This window comes from Heterodontus francisci, chromosome 20 (genome assembly GCF_036365525.1).
Source record: "Heterodontus francisci isolate sHetFra1 chromosome 20, sHetFra1.hap1, whole genome shotgun sequence".
NCBI lineage: Eukaryota > Metazoa > Chordata > Chondrichthyes > Heterodontiformes > Heterodontidae > Heterodontus > Heterodontus francisci.
The window spans coordinates 58,325,145-58,344,974 of record NC_090390.1 but is presented as its reverse complement, the minus strand read 5'-3'; the positions used below and the strand labels follow the sequence as shown (position 1 = coordinate 58,344,974).

The 19,830-nt window shown below is 43.7% G+C and overlaps 1 protein-coding gene across 9 annotated transcripts in view; it reads left to right on the top strand.

Moving 5' to 3' along the window:
- LOC137380660 (uncharacterized) overlaps window positions 1-19,830 on the top strand; it is a 239,302-nt gene that overhangs the window by 175,096 nt on the left and 44,376 nt on the right. For 7 of the 9 annotated variants that reach the window (XM_068052842.1, XM_068052840.1, XM_068052838.1 and 4 more), the window contains 2 exons: window positions 1,689-1,845; window positions 5,813-5,947. In XM_068052842.1, coding sequence (XP_067908943.1) covers window positions 1,689-1,845; window positions 5,813-5,947 — 292 coding nt within the window. The remainder of the gene's footprint in view (window positions 1-1,688; window positions 1,846-5,812; window positions 5,948-19,830) is intronic. The other 2 variants (XM_068052841.1, XM_068052839.1) reach the window with 1 other exon arrangement.

Here is a 19,830-nt window from a genome sequence, read left to right as displayed (position 1 = left end):
ACCAGTGGTGGAGGCAGTGAATGTTTAAGTTGGTGGATGGGGTGCCAGTCACCAGGCTGCTTTGTCCTGGATGATGTCGAGATTCTTGAGTTTTTTTGGAGCTGCACCATATTCAGACAAATAGAGTATTCCATCACACTTCTGACATGCCTTGTAAATGGTGAAAGCTCTTTGGGAAGTCAGGAGGTGAGCCATTCACCACAGAAAACCCAGCATCTGACCTGCTCTTGTAGTCACTGTATTTATGTAGCTGGTCCAGTTAAGTTTGTGGTTAATAGTGACCCCAGGATATTGTTGATGGGCATTCAGTGATGCTGATGCCATTGAATATAAAGGAGAGATGATTGGATTCTTTCTTGTTGGAGATGGTCATTGACTGGCACTTCATTATCTGAGAAGTTATGAATGGAACTGAACAATGCAATCATCAGTGAACATCCCACTTAAGACCTTATGATGGAGGGAAATTTATTGATGAAACAGCTGAAAATGGTTGGGCCCAGGAGTCTGGCCTGAGGAACTCCTGCAGTGTCCTCCTGTGGCTGAAATGATTGGCCTCCAGCAATCGCAGCCATCTTTATGCTAGGTATGACTCCAGCCAGTGAAGAGTTTTCCCCTCCATTCCCATTGACTTCAATTTTACGAAGCCTCCATGATGTCACACTTGGTCACATGCTGCTTTGATTTTAAGGGTAATGACTCTCACTTCACCTCTGGAATTCAGCTCTTTTGTCCCTGTTTGGACCAAGACTGTAATGAGGTCTGGAACTGAGTGGGCCTGACGGAATCCAAATTGAGCATTGGTGGGCAGATCATTGATGGTTAAGTGCCGCTTAATAACACTGTCAACAATACTGAATTACAGAATCGTTACAGCGCAGAAGGAGGCTATTCAGCCCATTGTGTCTGCGCCTGCTATCTGAAAGAGCAACTCCCTCAGTTCCATTCCCTTGCCTTCTCCACATCAATTTGCTGATGGTTGAGAATAACCCTATGGGGCATTAATTGACCAAATTGGATTTGTTCTGCTTTTTGTATACAAGAAATACCTGGACAAGATTCCACTTTGTTGGGCAGATCTCAGTGTTGTAGCTCTACGGAAACAGCTTGGCTGGAGGTGTGACTAGTTCTGAAGCACAAGTCTTCAGCATTGCACCCAATGTTGTTGGGGTCAGTGGCCTTTGCTGTATGCAGTTTGCTAAACAGATTCTCGCTATCACACGGAGTAAATTGAATTGGCCGAAGGCTGGGATGCTGAGGACCTTAGCAGGAGGCCAGGATGGATCATCCACACTGCAATTTGGCTGAAGATAGTTGCAAATGCTTCAGCCTTGCATTTGCATTCTCATGCTGGGCTCCACCATGATTGTGGATAGGGATGTTCATGGAGCCTCCTCCTCCCGGTAGTTGTTCAATAATCCGCCACCATTCACAACCTGATGTTGCAGGACTGCAGAGTTTGATCTGTTGGTTGTGGGATTGCTCTGTCTGTCGCATGCTGCTTCAACTGTTTAGCATGCATGTCATCCTGTATTGCTGTTTCAGTAGGTTGGCACCTCATTTTTAGGTACGCCTGGTGCATATTGATTGTCCAATGCAGATATTGATTTGATTAAAATCTGATTTAAAACATATTCTATTGTATAATTGATGATGCTTCTATGAGTGGATTACAAATTATTTTTCAGATCAAGCTTAGATGATGCAGATGATGGTGTGTCTTCTGCTGCAAATAAACTCTCAGTCACACGATCCTTGGCTTCGAGCCAAGAGACGCATTTACAGTCACCTGACAAACTGAAAGATACAGATTCCCTGAACTCATCTCCAGCAAAATCTGACCTGGTGAGTAATTTTCTCAACACAGCAAGTAATTAATGAATTGATTTTGCTCCTGTTTCAAAATTGAGTTATGTTTTGGTATCTCTGATGAAACACTCAAATTCAATGCGAACATTGAATAAAGGTCGACATTTAGTTACTAAATGAATGATGAGTTGTCATCTGTGTACCAGTGCACTGGTACTGACTGGCAGGGCATGGGTCTGCACTTTACAAGTGATTTTAATTCTATTTCAGCAGGGTTAATAAGCAAGGCATTAATGTACCTTATTATTGACTTTTGACTTTGAGAGTACAGATCAATGTTGAGGAACAAAGACCTTTGAACCAAATCTTCTTTTATTGACACTCACCTTCTCGTCTTCATCCTTGTCGAGTTTTTGTGACCATGGAGGCTGTGCTTGCTTTGTGGCTGCATTTGCAATATTTGTTCAGTGCAAATTACTAGACTTTAAAGTAGACACTGATTGCCATTGGTGCTTTGAGATTTGGTGGAGTTTGTGGAACAGTTGTGAACTTTAAACAAGATTGTTAAAAGCTAAACTGTCTCTGGATCCAAATTAACAATCATTGAATTACATACAGCACAGAAGCGTGCCATTCAGCCCAACTATCTATGTTTCTGCTTCACACAGGTCTCCTCCCGCCTTACTTCATCTAAATTCATCAAACTAAATGCATCTAGGCTGTTTGCCTCAACAACACTATGTGGTAGTAGGTTTCATATTCTAATCACTCTAAAACAGATTTACATGCATAAATTAAGTTTCTTCATAATCTATTCACCGGCTGAGAATTATTGGGATGGCATGTATTGTGCACCGACCAGTTGGAAATAACAAAAGTATAGGTTAAGATCATGTAGAGCCCTAAGGAAGGCATCAAAGTCACTGCATGTCATTAGTCAATCGCATTATGATAGTCTTTAATCTGGTTGACCTGTCACAATATCCTTCAAACCTCGGATGTGAAGGTTTAGCAGACTGTAAAAGCAAGCAATATTGATATGATCTACACAGACAAAGATTTAATGCCACATATTATTCATACTCTAATTATTAATTATATATTTATTATATTGTCATGCTTATATTAAAAGATCTGATTTCAATATGCTTGCTGACACATAAAGCAATATCCATGCTGGGATATAATGGCCTGAATTTTGTGGTGGTAATGATGGCAAAATTGTCAAAGGTCACTGCTGTTGTTCCACTGAAACTGGCAAGCAACTGTGAGAGTTTTCACGTATGCAGAATAATGTGGAAACCCAGAAGTCAGTGATTCCAAGCTCCTCCATAGGGTGTGGTGTTGAGATCCCCCCAGAGTGCAATTCCGAAGTAATTAGTGAATTTATGAAAACTTCCATTTTTGCCATTTTTTAAAATCTTGCTTTAAAAACCCTTGAAAAAGTTACACCTTGGTGAATGAGGTGTAACTGGGTTTTTAATGGTGTACTAACTCCATAATTACTGCTAAACAGCTTCACTTGTCCTGAAAGCTAAATTTATATTTTTGGGATGTCAAATTTCTCCATTATGATAAAAATCCACATATTTTAATTTTTAAAATGTTTGTTTACATTGGCTTTAGTTAGAAACTGAAATATCAATCATAATTATGTATTTTTCTATCTGAAAATGTAAATTAAAAGTAAAGGGTAAAGTGTTTTTAACTTCCTGGTTTGCTGTCTGTGAGAATACTGCAATGTGATTGACTGCTTACACTGCTTGTTGACATCACTGCTGCTGCATGACCGGGGATTCCCTTGACTTGGCACCTGCTTCAAACTGCTGTTGGGAAAGGGGAAGTCTGCGCCACAGAGCTCTCCAGATCTTTGTGGGCAGTTTTTGAGGTCAGTGGCAAGTGCTGTTGCTTCACACTTGACTGCAAAATCTAGCCCATTCTGCAGTGGAACATGAATTCCGACAAGAATGACCAAGGTGCCATTTCTGCTATATCGTACAATAGGGTGAAATGCTTGGAAATCGTGGAAATTATGTCAGAGAACCCATTCCTCATTTTTCAATACTAATGAGCTTGGGTAAATTCCTGGCAGATAGTAAATGAGAACAAGATTTGTTTTTCAGGGGAAAACATTTGAAGGTGATGCACTACACTGACTAGAAAAGAGTCTGTATGTATGTCTGCCTTAAAAATATTAAATGCTGTTTTTTATTAGATCAAAAACAAGGTACAAGTCCCAGAATTCTCAAATCACATTTTTATTAGGTATAAATTATATAGAAATTCAAAAGGTGACTTGTGTAAATGGGTACATTAAGCATCATGACTTGTTGCAAACACTTACTTACACTAACGTAAAAGTTCCATTGAATCAAGCCCCTTATCCCTCATAGTGTAGTGGTAACAAGTCTGTGGGATTTGTCATTCGCTGGCGCAAAGAACAGACTTTGACCTACTCGGTTAAATGTAAACTATTTTGACTATTTTGCTTAGCTCTAATGCTAAAATTACTAATATGACATTGTCTGGAGAATGAGCTTTTGGAAAACCTGGTATCTCTAAGCTTTGTGTACTTTACAATATTCCTGCCTCCAAGGATCACCTGTAATATCTTTTCTGACTGTAGAGCAGAGTGCTTTACAGATGTTGAATGTGGTCCATGGTATGTCACCCAGTGTGATATGTAAATAGTTCTGCTGCACCATTGTGGACAATACTACATCAATGTTGATTGAAATTTGGCCTTAACCCTGTTTTAAACATATTGGGCCAAATCTTGCTGGAGCGGAACATCTCGCAGTTTGCCTCATTTAGCTAGATTTCTTTCTGCTTTCTTCAACTCATAAATATTTAACGATGTCTTGGTGGAAATGCATACTGAGAACAGTGTGGCTAAAGCAGCAGGGTATCTGGGACTCCTTTGAATAGTGGGACCAACAGTGTATCTCGTTAACCAATGAGATTTAACGATTGGGAAAGAAACAGCAGAATGACTGAGAAGGCGGGTGAATTAGGGTGGGTGAATGAGAATCAAATTAGGTACAGAAAGAGAAATAAAGGAAGGGAAAGAAAGACTGGATTAAAAGAGAGAGAAAAGAGACATAAAGGAAAATTCAGAAAAATATAAAAAATGTCACATTTTAAAAGTATCGAAGAACAATTTACTACCTGAAGGAAAGAGATATCATAAATTGTTCAATGTGTGGGCTAGAGAGGTTGATTGGCATTTCATTAATAATTATCACATCATTGAAAAGGTACCTGCACTGTCAATTACCAGACTTAACTTTCTGTAGTGAATTTAATGAGTGATTGATTAATGTACAAATCCAGCCAGTACTTAAAAATAACAGGGAGACTGAAGAAGAAATACCATTTGTGCGAAGCAAATGCTGGAGCATCATAGATTGACCAGCAAATTCTGGAGGTTCACAACTCACACTGTATCTCTTAATCCCCTGAATTTGCTGGTCAGTTTGCATGTTAATAACAGCATGTGTCATTCACATGCCGTTATTTTTCCAGCACGTTTTGACCCATTAATCTTGACAGTGGAAGCATTAGTTACAAATCTTAGCTCTTGTGGTAGACAAAATTACAGTTGAAACTGAAAATATAAGTGGGATGTAAATTTAAAACGAAATATTGGATTAATGTTTCTATTGGAGTTGCCTTAAAACTTTACCAGTGGCTAAATTAAAGCGGTGAAGAGATAATTCTGAGTAATGTGTAGATAGTGAATGAATGTGCAGTTGCATTTTTGCAATTTAGTTTGCTCTGAACAGCAGTTTTCCACTGGGCTTGGCTTTCTCTGTTTCTCAGCATTGGTAATGGTGCTATCAAGAACAATAACTTTTGGAAAAGCTCATTTAGTCACACCATTCAAGGAAGTGTCATATATTAACTTAATCACAATTCACCTACGTCAAAATATATTTGCAAGATTAGGTTACCAAACTGTCTTAGTCCTGAAACATTGCACCTTCCCTACCCTTCTGCGCAGGCAACTCCTGAGGAACCAGTTGCCTCTGCAGATGCCTTGTTAAATAGGATTATAGGACATACAGATGATGAGCTTGACTATCTGCAGCCTGACACAGCTGAAAGGAACCCTTCGGCATTTGCGTACAAGTTACAGGTTTGTACCGAAAGTCATTTCATGCTTAATTACCACCATTTGTGTTTGCATTCATTTTCATGTCTATTTCTGTTTGTTCTCCAACATCTGATCACAGTCAAAGTCTCACACTATTTTTTTTCCAATACTGCTTTTCAATGGATTGTTACCTGCCAATTCAATGCCAGGAAGAGCTAGTGTATGCAGCCATGAGGATAGAAGCACTGAAGCTAGCCAAACAGCTTTCCAACTCTCCCAGCAGCTCCTTAGATTATGAGGTATCCCATACTGCCTGGAGTGTTACGTTTGTAGTGCACTGACTAGTGTGTGTACTGATTTGGAAAAAGCTTTATACTGTTTAAAGCATGTCTTAGCGATTTTAGCTACTTTTCAAATGAGTCACTTAAAAATAGAAGTTCTGAATTTCGCCTTGTTGACTGCATGTTTGAATACAATTCTTTTGTTCCTTTTATGGGTTTTAGTCTGATTTTTTTATGTGCTTCATGCCATAGAATCTGGAGTGTGTCGTTACATGCACAATATAGTAATAATGATACTAGGGGTCAAACAGGAACCTTCATTATTTCGCTTGATGGATTTTCCCAAACTCCCTCCTATACTTTGGAAAGTATAGAATAAACATTCTTGAAGATAGTGGCTTGCAGAATTAAAACTCATAACAGAAAATGCTGGCAATACTCAGCAGATCAGGCAGCATTTGTGACGAGAGAAACTGAGTTAACGTTTCAGGTTAATAACCTTTCACCAAAACGAGAAGTTAGAGATGTAACAGGTTTTAAGCTAGTACAGAGGCAGGGAAATGTGGAAGGGGGGCAAGACTAAAAGGGAAGTGATACAATGGCAGGCAAGAGAGATTAAATGACAAAGGGCATAATGGCGCAAGGCAAAAGGAAATGGTAATAGGACAAGTAAAGAAACAAAAGTTGGGTCTAGAGGAGGTGTAAATGGGAATAGCAGAATCATCACCAACAGCTGCTGCCCCCAAAAAATGGAGGCAGAGGTTATGATCTGAAATTATTGAACTCATTGGTGAATCCAGAAGGCTGTAAAGTTCCTAATTGAAAGATGAGGTGATGTTCCTTGAGCTTACATTGGACTTCATTGGAATAGTGTTGGAGACCAAAGACAGAGCAGTCCGAGTAGGAATGGGAAGGAGAATTAAAATGACAGGTGACCGAAAGCTTGGGGTTACGTTTACAGAACATACAGTAGTTTCAGAATTAGTTTGTTTCTAAAGAAAATGGATAAGCAGTAGCATAGACAATAGGACTTCACCTACAACCTTGTCAAACCTATGGAATCTCATGCCGATCTCAATAGGCCCAAAGGAACTGCTGAACTGGGAGCAATGCTTCTGCGATACATTCCTGGTATCCTTTGAAGTTCAAACCTGGAATGCAAAGATCACCAAGGTAGCTCAAATCAGAATAGTTGTTATTCATTGAAGACTTAGATGACAGACCTACCTAATTCAATAGATTGATAATTGTAATGGTAACAAACAGGAAATATTTCCAAAAGAGCCAATTCGATCACCCAAAAGGGGCCCTGCCTACCTAATAGCAGCACAATATACATTCAATATTCAGTTATGAAACCCCTTTCAACTCACTGGGCCCTCCATGCAGTAGAGTAAATAGATGGACCAAGTTATAATGAAAACATTGATGTGTTAACAATTTCCTAAACTCCTGCAACAGTTTGTCTGGGTGTTGTTGTGGATTGAGTTGGATTGACTTTTTCAGTAAGCAAAACATAAAGGAGTAGGCCAGTTCCCAGATAGCCATAAAAATAAGGATACTTGCTTTTTATCTGAAATGTGATAAAACTTCCTCTTCACCACACTTCTGTTTGGGACATAGGGCTAAAAATTGGTCCGTGCCGTTTTGAGAGTAGCGATTCGGGACTTACCCACATCCGTTGCCTTGGAAATAGGCAGTATGCAAACTTGGTGTTGCCTCCTCACTTAATTGATAGTAGTGTTAGTCTGAGCGGGGCCTATGCTTCTGGTTGCCTGACAGCTCAGCAAGGAGCTGAGCAGTGTTTGCAGAGAGCACATAGTGCAGACAGCCTACCTCTATGTATGAAGAGCTGCACTCAGTGGAAGGGAGGTGCGGCTAGCTGCCTGTACTGACAGTGGCTGCATGTAGGAGCTGTACAAGTGAAGCACCAAGGAAGAGAGAGGGCTGTTAGGGTCACAGATGCTGCGCCGGAGGTCTTAATCATGGAGACTGGACAGGCGGAGAGAGGCCATGTTTCTGTGAGGAACCAGAAGGACCTTGAACCATCCTTTGAAGGGAAATCAAGCAGGTGGCCAGGGAGGTCAATGTTTAGCGTCCGGCCCCAAAGACCTGGCAGCATTTCCACAAGAAGGTCAATAACCTCACATGGGTGGTCAAGGTCAGTGAATGCATCTTCAAATGACATCTCCTACCCACCAACCTCTCAAGCTGTTTAACGCACCATATCCCATCACTCACTCAGCAGCAGTTCCTGGCACTCAGGACTAATGCCAAACAGCCAGATTCCACCTCACACCTCACACACAGTCCAGTGATGCGAGCCTCACACCCAGCTCCTGTGCAGCACTTTATTTAGGTGATGTGCCTGCCATAGTTGAATAGCCGGAGCTATGTGGATGCTTGCATCTCCTGAGCCCTACGAAGGACATGGTTCTCTAGATCACTCAACCTAAGGGCTCATGGTATTGGGAGTCATATATTAGCATGGACAGAGGATTGGTTAACAGACAGGAAACAGAGAGTGGGCATAAATAGGGGCATTTTCAAGTTGGCAGGCAGTGAATAGTGGGATGCCACAAGGATCAGTGCTGAGGTCTCAGCTATTTACACTCTATATTAATGACTTGGATGAAGAGACAGAGAGTAATGTACCTTTGTTTGCTGTTGATACAAAGCTCAGTGGAAAGGTAAGCTGCGGGGAGGATGTAGAGAGGCTGCAAAGAGATGTAGATAGATTAAGTGAGTGGACAACAAGTTGGCAAATGGAGTATATTGTAAGGAATTGTGAAGTTGTTCACTTTGCTCGTAAAAATAGAAAAGCAGAATATTTTTTAAAAGGTGTGAAACTGTTAAGTGTTGATATTCAGATAAACTTGGTTTGTGTGTGTTTTTTTTATTCATTCGTGGGCTGTGGGCATCGCTGGCTAGCCTTGAGAAGGTGGTAGTGAGCTGTCTTCTTGAACCGCTGCAGTCCATGTGGTGTAGGTAAACCCACAGTGCTGTTAGGATGGGAGTTCCAGGGTTTTGACCCAGCCACAATGAAGGAACGGCGATGTAGTTCCAAGTCAGGATGATGTGTGGCTTGGAGGGGAACTTGCAGGTCGTGGTGTTCCCATGCATCTGCAGCTCTTGTCCTTCTAGTTGGTCTTGGGTTTGGAAGATGCTGTCTAAGGAGCCTTGATGCGTTGCTGCAGTGTATCTTATAGATGGTACACTGCTGCCACCATACGTCAGTGGTGGAGGGAGTGAAAGTTAGTGGTTTGGGTGCCAATCAAGTGGGCTGCTTTGTCCTGGATGGTGTCAAGCTTCTTGAGTGTTTTTGGAGCTGCACCCATCCAGGCAAGTGGAAAGTATTCCATCACACTCCTGACTTGTGCCTTGTAGATGGTGGACAGGCTTTGGGGAGTCAGGAGGTGAGTTACTCGCTGCAGGATTCCTAGCCTCTGAACTGCTCTTGTAGCCACGGTATTTATATGGCTACTCCAGTTCAGTTTCTGGTCAATGGTCACCCCCAGGATGTTGTTAGTGGGTGATTCAGCAAACATAATGCCATTGAATGTCAAGGGGAGATGGTGAGATTCTCTCTTGTTTGAGATGGTCATTGCCTGGCACTTGTGTGGTGCGAATGTTACTTGCCACTTATCAGCCCAAGCCTGGATATTGTCCAGGTCTTGCTGCATTTCTACACGGACTGCTTCAGTAGCTGAGGAGTTGTGAATGGTGCTGAACATTGTGCAATCATCAGCGAACATCCCCACTTCTGACCTTATGATTGAAGGAAGGTCATTGATGAAGCAGCTGAAGATGGTTGGGCCTAAGACTACCCTGAGGACCTCCTGCAGAGATGTCCTGGAGTTGAGATGATTGACCTCCAACAACCACAACCATTTTCCTTTGCATTAGGTATGACTGCAACCAGCAGAGAGTTTTCCCCCTGTTGACTCCAGTTTTGCTCGGGCTCCTTGATGCCCTACTCGGTCAAATGCTGCCTTGATGGGTGACCACCAGGCAGTCGAAGAGAACCAGGCAGGTAGTGCAGGAGTCCCATGATATGATCTCACTTACTAATCGGTTTTCCATTTTGGATACTGCATTAAGTTATTCAGTTATGGTTGGTTTAATAACTTTATGGTCTGGAGGTTAAGTGGTAATTGCAGTAGTAATCTAGTTTATTTCAAAGTTTAATAAAAACAGAAAATGCTGGAAATACTCAGCAGGTCAGGCAGCATCTGTGGAGAGGGAAACAGAGTTAACTTTTCAGGTCAATAACCCTTCATCAGAACTGAGATCAAACAGAGAAAGCAATGAAGGTGAACAAGGTAAAAGAGACAAATGGAAATTCAGTAAGAGGGAAGAGCAGAACTACTTCAACGTAGGTGTTCCTGGAATAGCAGTGCATTAAACACGATTATTATTGACCTGAAATGTTAACTTTATTTCTTTCTCCACAAATGTTGCCTTTCTGCTGAGTATTTCCAGCATTTTCTATTCTTCTTTTAGATTTCCAGCATCCACAGTATTTTGCTTTTGTCATTTCAAAGGTTTCTCACTGTCCTTCTGTAATGTTGGTATGTTGGGTAATAGTCTTCTAAGATTGTAAAAATGCATTCTTTCAATGAAACAGGTCCGAACTGAATAAGCAGAGTAAGCAGTTATCAGCAATTTGCATCCAAAACACGATTAAAATCCAGTGAACACATTTTTCTTTTTTTCAAGAGGGAAACTAGCTTAAATAATGAAATCCTCAAAGAAAAGAAAAAGGAGTCAATTGTTTAAGACGACAGCAAGAAAAGTATTTTCATAAGAAATAACCCCAGGAGTTAGTGCACTAACTCAGTTATGAGGGTGGTTTGGGATGCTGCAAATTAGTCCCAGCTATTCAGCTCAAAATCCTAAATTATTTATATAAATTTCATCATTGCATGACAATAGACTCAAACATGGTTTAATTTGGCTGTGTGTTTAAAAGCTGGTTGTGTTGTATCCTTAAAAGTAGCAAGTGAACTATTTTAAAGTGGCAGAATTATTTGTGTTCATATTTTAAATGAACTAAAAACACAACCTGGAGTTTTCTTAGTTTAGCATTGTGGCCAAGCAGACTCTGTGTTTTTCAGTGAACAGAGGGAAGGAAAGATGTAGGACTATTGCTAAATGGGGAATTGGGGTTGTTTTCACAGGAACTCCAGCCAGATGAGCCAATCGCAGGCTGCCCAACCTGAAAGAGGAGATGTATCGTCAACAGCGCTATCAAACGGCACTTGCTTTGCAAAAATCTGCTCAGTGACGCTCAGTTTGGGTTCAGCCAGGGCCAGCTCCCAACCTCATTAGAGCCTTTGTTCAATCATGGACAAAAGAGCTGAACTCAAGAGGTCAGGTGAAAGTGACTGCCCTTGACATCACAGAGTCACAGAATCACAGAATTGTTACAATGCAGAAGGAGGCCATTCGGCCCATCATGTCCACACCAGTTCTCTGAAAGAGCAACTCTGTCAGTTCCATTCCCCTGCACTTCTCCCCACAACCCTGCACATTCTTCCTTTTCATATAACTGTCTAATTCCCTTTTGAATGCTTCAATTGAACCTGCCTCCACCACGTTCTCAAGCAGTGCATTACAGACCTTAACCATTTGCTGCATGAAAAAGTTTTTCCTCATGTCACTTTTGCTTCTCTTACCAAATACTTTAAATCTGTGCCCTTTCGTTTTCGATACTTTCACGAGTGGAAACAGTGTCTCTCTATCTATTCTGTCCGGACCCCTCATGATTTTGAATACCTCTATGAAATCACCTCTCAGCCTTCTCTTCTCCAAGGAAAACAGTCTTAACTTCTCCAATCTATCTTCATAGCTGGAATTCCTCATCCCTGGAACCTTCTGTACAGATCTCTTCTGTACTCTCTCCAATGCCCGCACATCTTTCCTCAAGTGTGGCACCCAGAATTGGATGCAATACTCCAGCTAAGGACGAATATTGTCTTATACAGGTTCCACATAACTTCCTTGCTCTTGTACTCTATGCCACTATTTATAAAGTCCAGGATACTGTATGCTTTATTAACCACTCTGTCAACCTGTCCTGCCATCTTCAATGACTTATGCACATATGCACCTAGGTCCCTCTGCTCCTGCACCCCCTTTAGAATTGTTCCCTCCATGTTCTTCCTACCAAAATGAATCACCTCACATCTCTCTGCATTGAACTTCATCTGCCATATGTCTGCCCATTCCACCAACTTGTCAATGTCCTTTTGAAGTTCTACGCTATATACTCCTCACAGTTCACAATGCTTCCAAGTTTTGTATCATCTGCAAACTTTGAAATTGTGCCCTGTACAGCAAGGTCTAGGTCATTAATATATATCAGGAAAAGCAAAGGTCCCAACACTGATCCCTGGGGAACTCCACTACAAACCTTCCTCCAGCCCGAAAAACATCCATTAACCACTACTTTGTTTCCTGTCACTCAGCCAATTTTGCATCCACGTTGCTACCGTCCCTTTTATTTCATGATCTACAAGTTTGCTCACAAGTCTGTTGTGTGGCACTGTATCAAATGCCTTTTGAAAGTCCATGTACACCACATCAACAGCATTGCCCTCATCAACCCTCTCAGTTACCTCCTCAAAAAACTCCAGCAAGTTAGTTAAACATGATTTTACCCTTAAGAAATCCATGCTGGCTTTCCTTAATTATCTCGCATTTGTCCATGTGACAATTGATTTTGTCCCGAATGATCTTTTCTAGAAGTTTTCCCACCACCAAAGTTAAACTAACTGGCCGGTAGTTGCTGGACCTATCTTTCTACCCTTTTTTGAACAAGGGTGTAACGTTTGCAATACTCCAGTCCTCTGGTACCACCCCTGAGTCTAAGGAAGACTGAAAAATTATGGCCAGCACCTCTGCGATTTCCACCCTCACCTCCCTGTGCATGTTTAGTTTTAGTTTAGAGATACAGCACTGAAACAGGCCCTTCGGCCCACCGAGTCTGTGCCGACCATCAACCACCCATTTATACTAATCCTACACTAATCCCATATTCCTATCACATCCCCACCTGTCCCTATATATTTCCCTACCACCTACCTATACTAGGGGCAATTTATAATGGCCAATTAACCTATCAACCTGCAAGTCTTTGGCATGTGGGAGGAAACCGGAGCACCCGGAGGAAACCTACGCAGACACAGGGAGAACTTGCAAACTCCACACAGGCAGTACCCAGAATCGAACCCGGGTCCCTGGAGTTGTGAGGCTGCGGTGCTAACCACTGCGCCACTGTGCCGCCCCTTGGATGCTTCGGATCTCATCCGGCCCTGGTGCTTCGTCCACTTTAAGTTCAGACAATCTATCTAATACTTCCTCTTTATCAATTTTAAACCCCTCTAGTGTCTGACTTACCTCCTCTTTCAACATTGCCTGGGTTGCATCTTCTTCCTTGGTAAAGACAGATGCAAAGTATTCATTTAATACCTCAGCTGTGCCCTCTGCCTCCATGTGTAAATCCCCTTTCTGGTTTCTAATCGGCCCCACTCCTCCTTTTACCACCCTTTTACTATTTATATGCCGATAAAAAACTTTGGGATTTCCTTTAATGCTAGCTGCCAGTCTCCTGTCATGCTCTCTCTTTGCTTCTCTTATTTCATCTATATTCTGCCTGGTTCTCAATACTATTTTCTTCCTGGCATCTATCATAAGCACACTTTTTCTTCTTTATCTTAATCTCTACTTTTCCCCTTTGAAGGAACATACCTTGACTGTGCCCGAGCTATCTCTTCTTTGATGGTTCATCTACCGGTTTTCCTGCCAGCTTTTGACTCCAATTTATTCACCCCAGCTCCATTCGTACCCCATTGAAGTTGGCCTTCCCCCAGTTAATTATTTTCACCCTGGATTGCCCTTTGTCCTTTTTCATAGTCAGCCTAAACATTATGATACAATGATCACTATCCCCTAAATGCTCTCCCACTGATATTTGATCCACTTGGCCCATCTCATTCCCAAGAACCAGGTCTCCTTTCTCGTTGGACTAGCTGTTGTAGAAAATTTTCCTGAGCACACTCTGGGAACTCTTGCCCTTCAGTGCCCTTTACAGTACTGTTATCCCAGTCTATATTTGGATAATTAAAGTCCCCCATTAAAACTAACCTATAATTTTTGCACCTCTCTTTAATTTCCCTGCAAATTTGTTCCACCGTGTCCTTCCCACTAGCTGGTGGCCTATAGACAACACCGAGCAATGTAACTGCACCTTTTTTCTTCCTTAGCTCTAGCCAAGTAGATTCTGCCCTTGACCCCTTTGGGACATCCTTTCTTTCCAGCACTGCAATGCTCTCCTTAACCCTCTCTTACTCTGACCCCACCTAATAACATACTATTCCCTACTCTTGTGCCATCTTATTTCCCCCAATATTCTATGCTGCTTGGTATTCCTCTCTAATACTTGCTCCTGGTTCCCACACCTCTTGCCAGTTACCAGTTTTGCTTCTCTCCAATCTTATCTCCCTCTCAGGTTCCCATCCCCCTGACAATTTTAGGGCGACACAGTGGCGCAGTGGTTAGCACCGCAGCCTCACAGCTCCAGGGACCCGGGTTCGATTCTGGGTACTGCCTGTGTGGAGTTTGCAAGTTCTCCCTGTGTCTGCGTGGGTTTTCTCCGGGTGCTCCGGTTTCCTCCCACAAGCCAAAAGACTTGCAGGTTGGTAGGTAAATTGGCCATTATAAATTGTCACTAGTATAGGTAGGTGGTAGGGAAATACAGGGGCAGGTGGGGATGTTTGGTAGGAATATGGGATTAGTGTAGGATTAGTATAAATGGGTGGTTGATGGTCGGCACAGACTCGGTGGGCCGAAGGGCCTGTTTCAGTGCTGTATCTCTAATCTAATCTAATTTAGTTTAAACCCTCCCCAACAGCCCCAGCAAACCTCCCGGCTAGGATATTCGTCCCAGTCCTGCTAAGATGCAACCCGTCCATCTTGTGCAGGTCCCACCTGCCCAGAACCGATCCCAATGTCTCAGAAATCTGATGCCCTCCCTCCTACACCAGTTCTCCAGCCACGTGTTCAATCGCTCAATTCTCCTATTCCTATGCTCACTTGCACATGGGACTGGGTGTAATCCTGAGATTACTGCTTTTGAGGTCCTGTTTTTTAATCTTCCTAGCTCCCTAAAACCTGCTTTAAGGACCTCATCCCCCTTCTTACCTATGTCATTGGTACCAATGTGGACCGCGACCTCTGGCTGGTCACCCTTCCCCAGAAGAATGTCCTGCAGCCTCTCTGTGACATCCTTGATCCTGGCACCAGCAAAGCAACATGCAATTAGGGAGTCATGTCTGGTGCCGCAGAAACGCCTGTCTGTTCCCCGAACTAATGAATCCCTATCACTAATGCACTTCCACTCCTCTTCTTCCCTGCTGTGCAGCTGAGCCACAAACTTGGCTCTGACTGCACTCCTATGAGGAACCATCACCCTCACCAGTATCCAAAATGGAAAACCGATTAGCAAGTGAGATCATATCAGGGGACTCCTGCACTACCTGCCTGGTTCTCTTCGACTACCTGGTGGTCACCCATCAAGGCATCATTTGACCGAGTTTGGCATCAAGGAGCCCAAGCAAAACTGGAGTCAGTGTGAATCAGGGGGGAAGCTCTCCACTGGTTGGAGTCATATCTAATGCAAAGGAGGACGGTTGTAGTTGTTGTCGGTCAATCATCTCAGCTCCAGGACATCACTGCAGGAGTTCCTCAGGATAGTGTCCACGGCCCAGCCATCTTCAGCTGTTTCATCAATGACCTTCCTTCAATCATAAGTTCAGAAGTGGGGATTTTCGCTGATTGCACAATGTTCAGCACCATTCATGACTCCTCAGATACTGAAGCAGTCCATGTAAAAATGCAGCAAGACCTGGACAATATCCAGGCTTGGACTGATAAGTGGCAAGTAATATTCGCGCCACACGTGCCAGGCAATGATCATCTCAACCAAGAGAGAATCTCATCATCTCCCCTTGACATTCAATGACATTATGTTTGCTGAACCCCCACTATCAACATCCTAGGGGCTACCATTGACCAGATACTGAACTGGCGTAGCCATATAAATACCGTGGCTACAAGAGCAGGTCAGAGGCTAGGAATCCTGTGACGAGTAACTCACCACCTGACTCCCCAAAGCCTGTTCCACCATCTACAAGGCACAAGTCAGGAGTGTGATGGAATACTGTCCACTTGCCTGGATGGATGCAGCTCCAACAACACTCAAAAAGCTTGACACCATCCAGGACAAAGCAGCCCACTTGATTGGCACCCCATCCACAAACATTCGCTTCCTCCACCACCAACACACGGTGGCAGCAGTGTGTACCATCTACAAGATGCACTGCAGCAACGCATCAAGGCTCCTTAGACAGCATCTTCCAAACCCACGACCTCTACCACCTAGAAGGACAAGAGCAGCAGATGTATGGGAACACCACCACTTGCAAGTTCCCCTCCAAATCACACACTATCCTGACTTGGTACTATATCACCGTTCCTGCACTGTTGCTAAGTCAAAATCCTGGAACTCCCTTCCTAACAGCACTGTTCATGCACCTATCCCACGTGGACTGCAGCGGTTCAAGAAGGCAGCTCACTGCCACCTTCTCAAGGGCAATTAGGGATGAGCAATAAATGCTGGCCTAGCCAGTGACAGTCACATCCCATGAACGAATAAAGCTGATTGACCTCCAACAATCACAACCATCTTCCTTTCTGCTAGGTATGACTCCAACCAGCAGAGAGTTTTCCCCCGATTCCCATTGACTCCAATTTTGCTAGGGCTCCTTGATGTCAAATGCTGCCTTCATGTCAAGGGCAGTTATTCTCACCTCACCTCCTGGAGATCAGCTCTTTTGTCCATGTTTGGACAAAGACTGTAATGAGGTCAGGAGCTAAGTAGCCCTGGAGGAACCCAAACTGAGCGTCAGTGAGCAGGTTATTACTGAGCAAGTGCTGCTTGATTGCACTGTCGATGACACCTTCCATCACTTTGCTGATGATTGAGAATAGACTGATGGGGCGGTAATTGACCGGGTTGGGATTTGTCCTGCTTTTTGTGCACAGGACATATCTGGGCAATTTTCCACATTGTTGGGTAGATGCCAGTGTTGTAGCTGTACTGGAACAGCTTGTCTAGGGGCATGGCTGTTCTGGAGCACAACTGTTCAGTACAATTGCTGGAATGTTATCAGGGCTAGTAGCGTTTGCAGTATCCAGTGCCTTCAGCTGTTTCTTGATATCACGTGGAGTGAATCGGATTGGCTGAAGACTGGCATCTGTGATGGTGGGGACCTCAGGAGGAGGCCGAGGTGGATCATCCACTTGGCACTTCTGGCTGAAGTTGGATCCAAATACTTCAGCCTTGTCTTTTGTACTGATGCGCTGGACTCCCCCATCTTTGAGGATGGGATATTTTTGGAGCTTCCTCCTCCTGTCAGTTGTTTCATTATCCACCACCATTCACGACTGGTTGTGGCAGGATTTCAGAGCTTAGACCTGATCCGTTGATTGTGGGATCACTTAGTCCTGTCTTTTGATTGTTACTTCTGTTATTTGGCATGCAAATAGTCCTGTGTTGTAGCTTCACCAGGCTGACACCTCATTTTTAGGTATGCCCTCCTGCACTCTTCATTGAACCAGGGTTGGTCCCCCTGCTTGATGGTAATGGTAGAGTGGGGGATATGCCAGGCCATGAGGTTACAGATTGTGGTTGAATACAATTCTGCTGCTGCTGATGGCCCACAACATGGATGCCCAGTTTTTAGTTGCGAGGTCTGTTCAAAATCTATCCCATTTAGCGTGGTGGTCATGCCACACAACATGATAGAGGATAGATTGGTGAGGCCGAGGTCATGTAGGTTTTTCCCTCTTGTTGGTTCCCTCACCACCTGCCGCAGACCCAGTTTAGCAGCTATGTTCTTTAGGACTCAGCCAGCTCGGTCAGTAGTAGTCCATCACTCTTGGTGATGGAGATTGAAGTCCCCCATCCAGAGTACATTTTGTGCCCTTGATACCCTCTCCATGTTGAACACCAATTGGAAGAGCACTGATTCATCAGCCAACGGGGTGTGCGGTAGGTGGTAATCAGCAGGAGGTTTCTTCGCCCCATGTTTGACCTGATGCCATGAGGCTCCATAGGGTCTGGATTTAATGATGAGGATTCCCTGGGCAACTCCCTTCTGACTGGATACCATTGTGCAGCCACCTCTAGTGAGTATGTCCTTTCCCACCAGGATGATGATGGTGTCTGGGACGTTGTCTCAAGGTATGATTCGGTGAGTATTACTGTGCAGGCTGTTGCTTGACTAGTCTGTGGGACAGTTCTCTCAATTTTGTCACCAGCCCACCAGATGTTAGTAAGGAAGACTTTGCAGGGTTGACAGGGCTGGGTTTGGCGGTGTTGTTTCCGGTGCCTAGGTTAATGCCAGATGGTCTGTCTGGTTTCATTCCTCTTCTTAGACCTTGTAGCGGTTTGATACAACTGAGTGGCTTGCTGGGCCTTTTCAGAGGGCGTTTAAGAGTCAACCACATTGCTGTGGGTCTGGAGTCACATGTAGGCCAGACAGAGTAAGGAGAGCAGATTTCCTTCCGTAAAGGACACTGGTGAACCAGATGGGTTTTTACAACAATCGACAATGGTTTCATGGCCAGGACTAGACGAGCTTTTCATTCCAAATTTATTGAATTCAAATTCCACCAGCAGCCATGGTGGGATTTAAACCCATGTCCGCAGAGCATTAGCCTGGGGCTCTGGGTTACTAGTCTAGTGACATTACCACTACCCCACTGCCTCCTCCTCATTTGCCTTATACCAGGTGGCAAGGGCTGTGCCCTCATGATTGCGAGATTGTGCAGGATGCAGCAAATAACTCACGCCTTGGCGAGTACTGCAGAGCTCCTCCAGAGCAGTTCAGGCAGCCAAAGCATTGTTTATGCACCTTAATGGTCTGCTTGATCACATTTTGTGTGGCAGCATGGCTATCGTTATATGCTGCCTACGTGTGCCTGAGTTGTGCACTGGAGCCATGAACCAAGCGATCAACAAATAGTCCTTGTTGCCCAGTAGCCACCCTCTGGTTTCTCACAGTGGCTCAAATACTGATGGTGCCGTGGACTGTCACAGAAATAAGGCATTGCAGTTGCTGCCAGGATATCTGCCACTGCCCTGCATGAGTATGATCTCACATTGAGGGAGTGGAATGGCTTCCAGTTGTGGTACTTCTCTGAGTATACACGCGGCGTCCGCAAAGTGGCGTTTGTGTGGTCAATGGCACCTTGCAGCACTTTGCAACAATCCTTGCGAAGCAGCATGCTCGCTCTGCCTGCTTCTCTCTGGCAAGATTGAATGAGATGTATTTGGCTGTCTTTTTAAGCAGAAACTTGTGATCTCCCTTTATTTTACAGCGAATGGCAAACTGGGAAATTTGCAAATATTGTCTGCTCTGGCCTGGTAGGAACCCAACAGACAAATGTTCTTGGCCACAGTCACTTTCACGGCCACAGGCAATGCCATCCTTGCTCTGCTCTGAGGCTGCATTTCAGGCTGCAACAGGTGGCAAATTTCAGTGAGCACTTTCTTGGGGAAGCAGTAACATCTGATGC